At 38.6% G+C, this 13,661-nt stretch overlaps 1 protein-coding gene across 2 annotated transcripts in view; it reads left to right on the top strand.

Annotated features, from left to right (window-relative positions):
• The first annotated feature begins 504 nt into the window (after nucleotides 1-504).
• LOC128013536 (netrin-3) overlaps nucleotides 505-13,661 on the top strand; it is a 32,190-nt gene continuing 19,033 nt past the window's right edge. Inside the window, exons 1-4 of one of the 2 annotated variants that reach the window (XM_052596636.1) lie at nucleotides 505-1,301; nucleotides 2,043-2,116; nucleotides 7,504-7,672; nucleotides 8,930-10,178. In XM_052596636.1, the coding sequence (XP_052452596.1) occupies nucleotides 9,140-10,178 (1,039 nt within the window). In that variant the 5' untranslated portion in view covers nucleotides 505-1,301; nucleotides 2,043-2,116; nucleotides 7,504-7,672; nucleotides 8,930-9,139. The remainder of the gene's footprint in view (nucleotides 1,302-2,042; nucleotides 2,117-7,503; nucleotides 7,673-8,929; nucleotides 10,179-13,661) is intronic. The other variant, XM_052596637.1, reaches the window with a different exon arrangement.

Here is a 13,661-nt window from a genome sequence, read left to right as displayed (position 1 = left end):
TAAAACTGTTTTGTTTTAAAGCCCTTAAAGGGATAGTTTACCCAAAAAGTTCCTCACCCTCATGTCATTCCAAACATAAGACCTTCGTTCAGCTTCGGAAAACAAAATAAGATATTTCTGATGAAATCCGAGAGCTTTCTGACCCTCCATAGACATAAATGCAAACTGAAATGTTCTCAGAACCAGAAACGTAGTAAGGACATCGGTAAAACATCCCATGTGACATCAGTGGTTTGACCGTAGTATAAAGAAACTACGAGAACACTGTTTGTGCTGAAATAAAACAAAAATAATGAGTTTATTCAACAGTTCTTCTTCTCCGAATCACATCTTCCACCATTATCAAGAGTAGGCTACCTCTGCACATAAACAACACATGCACGTGATGCTTCTGACGTGGAACACACATTGGCTGAGCCTTGTTTATGTGCAGAGGAATGTAATGGACATATGGTACTCTTCATAATAGCAGAATAAGTGTTGTTTTTGTTTTCTTTGCACACAAAAAATATTCTCTTAGCTTCGTAAAATTATGTTTGAACTATGATGTCACATGCACTATTTTACTTATGTCCTCACGCGCATGTGATGAATAAAATAAATACTGTTTGTACTGATATCATTGTCATTACTTGTGTTTAATCTCTTTTTTAAGTCGTTTATTTGACAAAAGTGGTCACTAAATAATTCCGAAGATAAACCCAAAAGTGTGATGCTCAGAAATGCTCTACGCGACTATGCCAGATGCTAGACTCCGGACCACCCATTGGGTTCGTCTGTAACCCAAGTGAGTTGCTAAGGCAGCATTTTATAGCATCATTGGCGCGCGCAACCAACTCGATGCCTCACAACGCTGCGCTGCGCGCTCATATGAAGTCCAGAAATGTTGCACGCGACTATGCTGCCCCAAAACGCCGCGCGCTTATGATGCACCAAAATGCTGTCTAGAGAGGCGGCTTACAAGGTTTTGAAACAGAGCCTCGTTTTCTAATGCAGTTTGAGTCTGGTATTTTGGTGTGTGTGTGTGTGTGTGTTTGAGGGGGCACAGTCGGGTTTCTCACCTTGGCTCGCTCTTCGTCACCCCTCCTCTCTCTCTCTCTCTCTCTCTCTCTCTCTCTCTCTCTCAGTGCGCGTGTGTGTCAGTGTGTGTCTGTCTCATGAACGGAACTGACCGCTGCTGCATCTGTGAGTTTCATTCACTAACAGACAACAGGACTAAATCACAATCGATCTGGATTTATTTTCCTCACATTCCCTCTTGAATGAGGTTTAGCGGGTTCAGACGCGATTCGGAGATTCAGGTGAGTTCTCAAACAGTTGAACTGTTGTTATATCTGCATTATGCATTTTGCTATTGTAAATAGACATGTGCATGGTATCATTTAAAACTCTAGTTGTACAACGCGGGTGAACGAGAGATTTGCTGAACACAACCAGTTCATTTACAAATGACACTGAATTCATGCATTAGTTTAGAAAAATGTACCTCGGTATCCATAGTCTTCCTCCAAAGTCCCATGTATTTATACATATGCATATCAGTAAAAATGCACAAATCTGCAATAAATCAATCTACTGTTCCAGATTCATTCACATTATTTATTGTTAAGTTTTACTATTTAAATGTTTTTTCTGTTCTCATGTGAGATGTGTATGTATGTGAGCACCTTAAAAAAACACAACAAATTCCTTGTGTGTTTGCGCACACATGGCGAATAAAGCTAATTCTGATTCTGATTTAAGTGCATTTATTTTTTAATAAAAGCTGGAAAATGTTTTCAAATGACTTTATTTAAAATATACATTTATATGCAGTTATTATGCAAACTGATTAATTGTTATTAATTAGTCACCAAGTTAATAAGTTAAAGCAGTGAGATACATATAAAACTAGGGTTCATTTAGTGTGTTTTGTTTATAATTATGAATAATCAGATTATATTAATTAGACAATAATGAGGGTCCTGTGCACTGCTCACTCTCTAACAGGTGGGCAATTAAAGTCTAAATTCTCTCTCTCTCTTTTAATGGTGATTTAACAGAGCACTCCAAACCGTGTTTCGTTCCCGGTCCGTGAGAGATGCCAAGGAAAGCAACTCTTCACGAGTCTTCTTAGGTATGCGTGACAGCGTTGAGATTTCTGCTTCCCCTGATGGACGTGGCACACACACGTTTGTGTGTGTGTTTGTGTGGATTCCTGTGATTTTATTGCAGTGAAGCCCCTCTCTGGTTTCCCCGGGGTCACAGATGAACTGTAGAGTTAAACTTTGGGAAAAACATTTACACCAGCTCAGTTTACTGATCCTGCCCACTGCTGGCCCTCCAGAAAAAGGGGGAAAAAATCAGACGTTTCAGAGCTGTCAAAATGAAAAGCACTGTGTTTGACAGTAAATTCAGAGGTGAAGCAGACAGGGAGAGAGATCTGATAACTAAACCGTGTGTCAGTTTGATTCTTGACCTACTTACAACATCCCAGCTCTCTCTGACAGAACTATATGGAATAGATCTCCAAAAAAAAAAAAAGAAGAAAAAGGAAATTCTGTCACAGTTTACTCACCCTCATGTCATTTCAAACTGGTATACGATTTTTTATTCTGGAAAACACAAAAAGAGATGTTTAGCACAATGTTTAAGCTTTCCATACAATGAAAGTAGACAGCCCTTCAGTCCATAAAAAGAACTAAAAAGCACAATAAAAGTCCCGTATAAAGTCTCCGTGCATTATATTCCAGGTCCTCTGAAGCTATCTAAAGCTTTATGTGAAGAACACTCTAAAATCTAAGGCTTTTTCTTTTTTCAAAAGCATTGGTTCCATGAAGGATCTTTAACATCCATGAAACCTTTTCATTACACAAAGGGTTCATTATAGTTGAAAAGTGTTCTTTAGATTATTAAAATGTTCTTCACGCTTAGTTCTCTGAAGAATGTTTCACTGAAAGGTTCTTTACGGAACCAAAAACAGCCTTTTGAAATCTTTACTTTGCGTATTCAAATATTGATATCAATAATACTAAACACCACCGGCTCTCAGATCTTATGTGATGGATAATAATGACATTTTTTATGATGGAAAAATGGAATGTTCCAGCAAAAGATGGAATTTTTTCAGATGCTTTAATTCAGGTGTTCCTCAAACAAAGCTGTTTGGCTTGGAATGGTCATATGTTCTACTTTATGATATTTTTATGGTGCTTTTTTATCCATTTTGGAGTCCGGACACCGTATGCTTTCATTGCATGCACAGGGCAGATCGCACATTCTCGAAACATTTTTTGTGTTCCACAGAAGGGAGAAATCCCACAACATGAGGGTGAGTAACTGATGGGCGAAAAGTGAACTCTTTCTTTAATTAGCATACATCATGCACTTTTGTGATAATGCACTGCATGCATATGATTTTGCATCATGTTTTAGCATCATGTTCCTTTCCTCCCGCATTTTAAGACGTAATTGGGCCGTATTTTCAGTGCAGGGCAACATGAGAGCAGCGTTTTTCAACTTCAGTGAAAGGTTTGGATCTGACACAGTCTTGGCTCGGTCCACCTTAGCAGCTAAAGTCAACATGGCCTATATTTCACTCTCCTTCTCTTCCAGCACAGGAAGCTTCATCTGTGTGTGTGTGTGTGTGTGTGTGCGTGGACATGACACCCTTTTCTCTTTTGTCGCCAACAAAATAGTCCATACACTAACTTTCACAGCTTTACTGGACTTACCATAAATGCGGTCATATCAGGAATCAAATTTAGCTTGATCTTTTGAGATAAAAGAGTTTTAGTGTATTATTAAAGCAACTTTCAGATTCCAAAACATTTAATAAAGTGTTGCAAACCTCTGACTTTAGACAGTTGAATACATTTGAACACATGACCATCCCTACTACATAAGAGTCAGTTGTGGATAACAGCTCATGTTTTACCACTTAATTACTGCTTTTAGTCAAAAAAAAAAAAAAAAAAAAACTACTAATATTTAGGTGGATCTTAGGTTTATTTTAAAAATGTATGATACGACCCCTTTAAGAGTCATTGCGTTGCCTTGAGTGTGTGTTTTGTGTCTGTTTATGCATGTGATTTTAAGCATGTCAAGAGGTCAGGGGTCATAAAATAGCAGGTGACAGCCGTAAAAGTGTAATTGTGGGAGTGTGTGTGCTTGAAGTTATTCTGTGCCATGCAACTCCCTTGCTGTAACTTTTGGGGTGTGCCTACAAACACACACACCCGGAGTGTGTCCAGTCGGAGAGCAGTGTTAAATGATTCAATCTGTTGTAGCCCTGGCACCTTATGACTCTGTACGTGTGTGTGTGTGTGTGCGTGTAGTGCACGAAATGTGTTTGTCAGTATTTGAACACTTCATAAAATTATTTGTGGTTTCCCTCCTGAGTTCAAAGCTGGTGATGCCTAGCGGTGAAATTTTTGTTGTCGAATGGAAAAAGATGTGTACTTATGTGTGAGATTGTGAAAGTCTGCGTGTTATTTTACACAGAACCCATGCATTTAAAAGCCCTAAACCACACACATTGTTTTCATATAAAACAATTGATAATTAATACAAACCAACCAAAGCTATATATTTTTTTGCATTTTTTGAATTAAAATAAACATGTCTTTATTTTATGCATATTTTTTTTTTTTTTAAGGAAAAAGCTTTTGCCAGATTAGTTTTAAAGAACGTCTGGCAGCATTTCTGTCCCCAAAGTAAAATTACAGAAGTGTGATGCAACGCATGATGTATTACTGCACAGATTCTCTAATTATCTTCAAATTATTTTCAAATCAGCAATCAATGCGTGACCCGGTCATCATGTGTATTTTTCTGTGAGTGTGTGTGTGTGTGTGGTTAAGATCAGGTTTTGCTGTTTTAGTCAGGGCTGGGTTTGGTCCGTGTGTGTGAGGGAAGGGTCTGGTCGCAGTGGCTGCATTCTTTTACCAGGCGGTTTTCTTTCCACTCGCACATTTGTAGTCATGCATTTAACTTGTCGGTTTGCTGTATGTGACTTTTTAAGCAGTTTTAACCTTCCCAGGCGTGAATGGTTCTTCAAATCTTGTGTGTTGTTGAGGAGAGCGTGCTGCTACTTCAAGTGTCAGATGCCCCGTTTTCACCTGCTGGACCAGAAAACAAGTGAAAAAACCTAGACTGGGCCTGAGACTGGATAAAACAGAAATCTGTAGTTATCAACACTTCTTCACCATGTGTAAGCTCAAATCAACACTGATAACTGGTTTTCTGTGGATTAAGTTACGCTGACAGATTGCACACCTCTGACAGAGCACATCTTGTTATTGCAATCTCGAAGTCCTTAAAGGAAAATTTGTATCGAAAACGGGAGTCAGATGAGTGATATACGTGATTATTCTCTGCTGAGATACTCTGGATTAGTTTGCCCTGACCAGTTCTTCTCTCTCTTCCGTTAAAATCAACATGAAACTTAGAAAACTGTTTCTATCAGGAATCGACTGGATCTTAAGAAGTGGGAGTTTTATCCAGACTGGAATCAGACCTAAACAGTGATATTTTAGTGTTACTTATAGTTTTGTTTATTTTAATATTTACAGTTTTCATTTTTAAATGTAGTATTTTTTATACAATTTAAATATCACTGTTAGGTTTCATTTATTTTTATTTCAGTTTTTCGATTATATTTAGTTTTTTTTTTATTTCCAGTTAGTAATTTTTATGCTTCTACTTAAACTTAATTCAGTTAGCTGACAAGGTTACATGTTTCACTTTAATTTAGTTTTTCATCTAGTATTTTTATTTTTATTTTTTATTTAAATATTATTTGAGTAAACCATTTTTAAAATAGTTTTAGTTAATGATAATAACCTTTAAATCTGAAATGTATGTAGTTGCCATCTGAGCCTGTGCACTTGTGTTATGTCTCAGTTCTGATAAATTCTGTGTCATGAGTAACACACACACACACACACACACACAAACACATGCTCGATGCAGAAACTCGACTCTCCATATTTAGTCATTCTGTGAGAGACATCCATTTTTCATTGTGATCCATCTCTCTTTCTTTCATTCTCTCATATATCTCATCTCTACTTTGCCGTCTTTTATCTTCAGCCACTATCTGTCTTTTTTTATTCTTCTCCCACATACCACCCCTTTCCTCAGTTCTGTCCATATTTGTCCTTTTGTGTCTCACTAAACCTTTCACCTATTTCTGTCTCATGCTCCCGCATGTGTGTGTGTGTGTGCGTGTGTGTGTGTGAAATCAGAGGGATGTGTTTTCTTTTTCTCAGAATCTGACGGATCCAACATTAAATGATGTTGTGGCATGGACACACATACACACAGTGTAAACACCAAAAGACCGCACAATCAGAATATGTGTGTATACATACAATGGGGTTCAAACGTCTCAGACCACGTTGACATTTTTTCCCCCCATTTAATTCTGGAAAATAAATAAGACTCAGAAAAATATAAAATTTACCATTTCTGTAGCTCAAACCATAAAACATGGCACTAGCAACAAGAAGCCTATGGGTTTGATTTCCAGAGAATATATATATATATATATATATATATATATATGCGTGTTATGCATGTTTCTCGGTCTGTTTATGTTATAATGGTCGAGCGAGGTAGAGAAAGAGAGAGGTGGGGGTGAGAGAGTTCGACTGACGGCGTGAGGGTCAAATAATGAGCTTAATTCTCTGTTTGGTGTTTGATGATGTGTGACTGAAGAGGTGTGTATGGAGAGAGAGAGAGAGTTTGGGAGAATGTGACAGAAACAGAGGGAGAAAAGGGGCCATTCAGAGCTTATTGTGTCTTCATATAAAACATATGCTCTATAATTCATTAATCATCAAAAGCACAGGCTTCATAGAATTTAATAATACTAATGCCGGAATATACTTACCTAAACACTTGAAAAAGGACACAAAATTACTATAAAAATGTAATAGAATCATAGCTTTGCATTTTAGATTCAGTTAGATAAATGAATGAATGGATTGTGAACTGAATCAACTGAATCATTTGAAAGATCCAACTCAAACCAATGATTCTGACTTCTCTGATTCTCTGATTTTAAGTAAACACACATTGTATGTTTTAAGAAAACTTGAATGGACTCTTTTGGTTGCTTTTGTGCCGTTTTTGATGCTTGACACCTTCACTGTAATCGCATGGGAAGAGCATGCATGACACAGTAACAGGTGTGAAGTGAAGCTTTCATGCATCTGAGCCAATTTCTAATCTATTTTTCAGCACAATAATAACAGTTAATTTTTCAGGCTTTTTATCTAATTCGTAAGTTGTGTATAACATGATTTTACTGTCTTTATTTGAGGGTCCATCTGAACCGTTGCAAAGGGGCCCGAGCAGAAAGAGTCACATTGATATTCACATCACACACATGCAGTGACAGGTCCTAAGAGAGGAGTTTTACTCTGGTTTCATGGTTCATTGCCCTTTGTAGTGCTGTAGAAGTGTGATTCGGCTCAGATACACACTAATGTCAAACTGTTTCTCATTAACTCTAAACAGCGTGCAGATCTCATCAGATTCCCTCCGGGCTGATCATATGTGCGTCGACCTGCGGATCCAAGCATCAGGAGAGTTTGAGAGTATCGAGTTTAATTCAGTGTCTGTCTGGATCATGGCACATAGGATGCGGAACGGACTTTGACTGCTGATTCCTCCAGCAATAGAGGAAGTATGCTTTCTTTGTTTTAAAACAAGATACATATCACTGTACTGTAGAAATCTTTTTCTGCTTTATGAATCTAGAAAAGCATCTGTGCACAGCAACATTAAATTAAATGTTCTCAGTAAAACCCCTGACCTCCAACTGGCCAAACTCCCCGAGAAAACATGAGGAATCTCAGCATGTTTACCAAGACAAAATTAACCCATCAAATAACATCTGCAGTGTATTTCTGCATGCACGGCTTTCCTAAAATGGCTGAAACGTCTATAAATGAGCATTTCTAAACTCTTGCACAATCGTCACTATAATTGTTAAGTTGTTGCATCATCCTCCTGCGTTTGTGCTCTAGTAATTAATAATTCCTTAAATAGTGTGTTTTTGCAAAGATGTGTTCTTACTTTACTAAGTGATCAAATTACTTTAACTGCAGGCCTATAAAACAGGCGAAGAATCCCACAAATGCACATTGAAACCAGATCTAGAGACTAGAGGGTGAACACTTTTGATTTGGTTTGTGAGCAATCACTTAGCAACCCTAGCAACTGCATAGCGACACTAAAATCTAATTAGAACACCTTTGCAACCGCATAGCAATGTCCTGGCATTCACACACATCAGAGTAACATCACGGCAGTGAATTTTACAAACGATTGCAAAAAGTTCAGCTGCAAAGTATTTAAACAACTTAAATATAAAGTAGATACACATATTTTACAATAATTCACAACTCATTGATGTCCCTTTTTTAGTGTAGTATTTGATTTAGAGCTGTGAGTTTATCAATAAGTAAAAAAAACAACATTTTGTCCTAAACTATCTAGCTCCTATTGAGTGACTATTGAATTTATGTTGATTACTGTATGTAACTCTCTGTCTGTTTGGTTAAATTAATTTGATTCATTTTTACATTTATTTTATTTTGTGTTTTACAGCGTATTTACTTATTGAATTTAGTTATTTTTTGTTATTTAAATATATGATGGAATTTATAGTAATTTTTTAAAATGTTTTTATTTGTAATTTTTTTTTACTAATAATTATATATATTTTTTTTATTTAGTATTTTTTACATTTTAAAAAGGATAATCTCTACTTTTCACTGACTATTATTAAAAAAAAATGGGTTTTAGGCCCTGTTTTTGTACCTTGTTTTCTTCAGTGCACTTGTGTTATGGTATCATTGTAATAACATAATGTTTTGAACATGCTTTCTTTGAAGTACTATATGAATATTGTTGACATTTTGTGCCTTTCCATTTCCAGACACACACTGCAGAGAGTTGGTTCTGGGAAAGTCGTCTATCTACTGGACGTTTTCTGACCGGGTCGTCTTTCCAAGATATCACACGTACTCCAGTCTGAAGAGACACTACAGCCATATTTGTTTATTTGACTTCCCCCTCTCTCTGCCATCCATCTGGATACGTTTCTTCCCTTCCCCATCCCACATTCATCATTCCCTCTCGTGACATCATGCAGAGTTTTCAGAACTTGCTTTCTCTGCTTACTCTGTTTCATACGCTTCCCTGGGCCTCCAGTCACAGTCCGAACCCATTCGCCGGGCCTCAAGTGACGCCGACGGACCCCTGCTATGATGAGACGGGCGCCGCCCGCCGATGTATCCCAGAGTTCATCAATGCAGCATTCGGCCAGGAGGTCAGCGTATCAAGTGTATGCGGCCGGCCGCCGTCTCGCTCCTGTAGTTTAGTGGAACGTGACGACCGTCCCGCTGTGCGCGCATGTCAGGTCTGCGACGCATCAGACCCTCGCCACTCACACCCTGCCTCCTACCTCACTGACCTAAACTCCGCCCACAACCTCACCTGCTGGCAGTCTGAGAACCTGCAGGGCTCGCCTCTCAATGTTACACTCACGCTGTCGCTCGGGAAGAAGTTTGAGATCACGTACGTCAGCCTGCAGTTCTGTTCCCCGCGGCCCGAGTCCCTGGCCATCTATAAAAGCATGGATTATGGGCGCACTTGGTCACCTTACCAGTTCTACTCGTCGCAGTGCCGTCGCATGTACAACCGACCCAACAAAGCAACGATCACCAAGCAGAACGAGCAGGAAGCTTTATGCACAGATGGACACACCGATCTCTACCCACTTTCTGGTGGCCTTATCGCTTTTAGCACATTAGACGGACGCCCTTCAGGCAAGGACTTCGACTCAAGCCCTGTTCTGCAGGACTGGGTGACTGTCACTGACATTCGAGTGGTCTTCAGTCGCCCGCAGCACCTTAGAGCACTGCCCATGTCAGGACGTGAGAGCGAAGACCCACTCGGGCCACCTGGAGCGCTGCCTACTTATTACTACGCGGTTGGCGACTTTCAAGTGGGCGGGAGGTGTAAATGTAGCGGCCACGCCTCCAGGTGCATGCGAGAGAAGGACGGGAAACTGTTGTGTGAATGCAAACACAACACAGAGGGTCCAGAGTGTGACCGCTGCAAACCATTTCACTACGACCGGCCCTGGCAACGCGCAACAGCGAAAGAAGCCAATGAGTGTTTGCGTAAGTTGCACACAGACCACTTTGTTTCATTTGGGATGTGACGATAAATAGACTCTGAATTCATCGCAATTCTCTCTATAATTGATTCTCAGCTTAGTTTTTTACAGGAGATGGCAATGCGTGCTTTAGAAACAGCTGTACTCTGCTTGATTTAGGTTCCTTAAACACGTCACTTGAACCTAAAATTATTATTCATAAAGTTCTTAAAGGTTGAAGCAAATTGCAAGTGTGTTTACAGTGGGTTGTTTACATGAATCTCGCATCATAAAAGCATAAAAGCTCAAGTGCATTTAACCACTTACATTACTCAGCCGAACGCACAAGTGCTCTTCTTCGTCAACATTTGAGTGTGCAGTTAAAAACTAGCCTAGAACGCCATCTGTTGTTAAAATCTAAGTTCAGAATCAATTCCTGAGAATCGCAATGCATTCGGAAAATCGCTGAATCGATCCATGAATCGATTTATCATCGCACCCCTTGTTCTAATTAAAATTTGGTAGTTGTTCAGTCTTCGTTAGCTGTTCCAGATTTACTTACAGCTTGTACCATCACAAAACCTCTTCTGCCGTTAAAACACTACTTTCAAGATTATTAAAGTCACGCAGTTAAAAATTAGCAATAAAAAGGCATGGACACAGTCACTTTTGCGACTGATCTTACTGCATATGCATTTACAGTAGTTTCCCTTACAGTTGCAAAATTTATAGGAGGAGAGTATTTAAATAAATCTTGGAATGTGATTTACCGAGATTTGCTGTAGTCAGTTTGCTGGTATTTGTCTTATTATTTAAAAGACCAAAAAGCATGTCTTTACCCATTTGTTTTTGACATGGATGCGAGTGTTGATCATTTGTGCTGCTCTCTGTAAATTGTGCTGGTCATTATAGAAATGCATTGGGTGTATCTTGAATCACCTGTAGATCATCTGTAGAACTTGCTCGGTGCTCTTATGACATCGTGCTCTCACACTATTTTGTCTTGTTTTGTAAATCTGGCCCCTAGTGAGCTTCCTTGCTAACTGTTGCCTTCATAGGTGTCCTGAAGTCCCATTTGCACCAAGATAACTACACTTATCAAGTTTTAATAATAATTCCTATTCTATGAGAATAACAAAGTTCACACCACAACTGAGGAACAATTCAGAACAATTTTTCAAGTTGATCAATTATAAAACATTGACAGTCAATCAGAATCCACTCAAATCAAGAGCATAAGCATTTAATGTTGCAGATGACAAAATGCCAATGCTTGCTTATAATAAACAGATTGTTATCACTCATTGGCATTGACAATGAAATAATATCGGATTCTTAATAATTATCTTTCTTATTGTGAATAGGCCTTATTTGCCAATGATTTGTACCACTCATCTGGACGACTCAGCTATGCCATCAAATCAATTGTGATGGACACTTGTGGAGAACTGGTATGGTATGACCTGGATGGTAGAACTTTGCCAAACTATTTATGCAAATTCACAACATATACAAATCTTGACTAAAATAGGCAAAAAAAATTATTGTCTTTTAATTACAGAATATGTCAGAATTGAATGAAACGTTATGCTAAATATCACAAAATGTCGCTTGGCCAAACAAATTACAAAAAAAAAAAAAAAAAAAGACTGGAAATTGTCATTTCTCTACAATTACCATTTCTCTACCATTACAATACCATTTCTCTCGATCTGTCTGCCATGTTGAATGGACTTTTTCACTGGAGCTTGTTGCAGTGTTTTCTGGAATTGGCTTTTTTGTGAAAGATGAATCAAAATAATATCGAAAGCAGCATATTTACGCTGCTAAGTTAGGTAGACATCTCCCTACATTTTAGAACAGTGCTGCAGTGTGGTGTTACGAAATGATCTCTTGGCAAAATCGTGAAGGCTAATTCTCATCACATCTCACATCTGAACGTGATTTATGAGTTTAACTTAGCCTGTATTGGTATTAATGCTGGATACATTCCATTGAATACATAGAGACTGACACTCGAGTGCAGAGCAGAGATTTGTGTTTGTGTATGTCTGTCTTGCAGTATGTTAATCTTTACATAAACCTCTTCTCTTAGCCTGTGTCTGAACAGCCCACGCTCAGAGCCCAACACTCCTGACAGCAATGAGAGCTCTAGACCTATTTCACACGTGTGCGAAAGCAGCGTTTATTTATTTTGGCGGCCATATTATCACAGAATTTACACCGGCTGCTGCAGAAGCGCAGTGCAGTTTAGCAGAATGTAAGCGTATTTTTTTTACACCAAAAAATACTCTCACTCTGCAAAAAAAAGTTTTAAATGCACATTTGAATTTTTCTTTTTTTTTCTTTTGCTACATAGAGTTTTGTAAAGCAATACAAATACTTTATATTTATGAATTTGAATTGGACTTTTATACTACAGTTTGTCACAAATAAATAAATAAATATTGTTAAAAAAAATTTGTTTATTGTACAAACCAACGTTTGGTCAAAAATTATATAACCCCTATGGTGTGACAGCTTAGTTTAGGCTAAATATGTAATTACACTTTCTGGGATAAGTTCAATTTTTAAATGCACATTTTAGTTTAGTTAAGTTTATTATTCTAAACTGTTTGTTTTCACACCATCCATCCATCTATCTATCTATGTACAGTTTTTGGGCACTGTTTTGTACTATATTTTATTTTATTTTATGTTTTAAAGATGCATATACTTGATGGCTCTAATTCTTGTATTCAGCGTCTATTTGTGGATATACAACTATCCATATGTTAAAGATCAGTAGCAGCTGCAGATATTTATCTCATCTTATCTGAAGGCAGTATAATTGCTGAACGAAAAATTAGCCAAATGGTGTAAATGTAATAATCTTTGTGTCAGGAAAGATATATTGTGCCCAAATGCTCCAGTTGGGCAGTCCTGACACTCCATTAGTATCACTAATGTCTCCCATAAATCTCTTTGCCTCGTCTAATTCTTCCTGTCCACTCTGTCTTTTCCCCATGTGCTTCTCTACCGGTTTCAGACCGTTTATTTTTCTTTCGTTTGATTGGCAGCGCCCTGTGTTTGTCTCCTCTCACCTCTGGCTCTCTCTCTCCTTCTGCCATCTGCTGTGGTTTGGTGGCCCCGTCTCTGACTGACCCCACTACACGCTCCACTCCCTCGTTTTCTCGCCTCGACACACGCCAAGGACTCCTGCCGATTTGGTGCCCGACCTGGCAGTGGTTGAGTGTGATCTCGTTAAAATCATCCCGCCATTCAGCTGAGAGAACAAGGACAAAGAGATTAGCAGAGTTACAGCAGACTAATGAGCTGCCGACCACAAACAGAGGCGCTGATGCTCAAATCAGACAGTTTGACTGGAGAACATGTCGAAACTTTTGCTGTTGCTATGCAGTTGCTAGGGTGTTCTGGGTGGCTGTTAGTGTGTTGCTACGTGATTGCTGGGGTGTTCTAGGTGAGTGTTAATGTGTTGCTACGCGCTTGCTTGGGTGTTCTAGGTGAG

This window comes from Carassius gibelio, chromosome B24 (assembly GCF_023724105.1).
Source record: "Carassius gibelio isolate Cgi1373 ecotype wild population from Czech Republic chromosome B24, carGib1.2-hapl.c, whole genome shotgun sequence".
In the NCBI taxonomy this organism is placed as follows: Eukaryota; Metazoa; Chordata; class Actinopteri; order Cypriniformes; family Cyprinidae; genus Carassius; species Carassius gibelio.
This window is presented reverse-complemented; position numbering and strand designations above follow the sequence as displayed.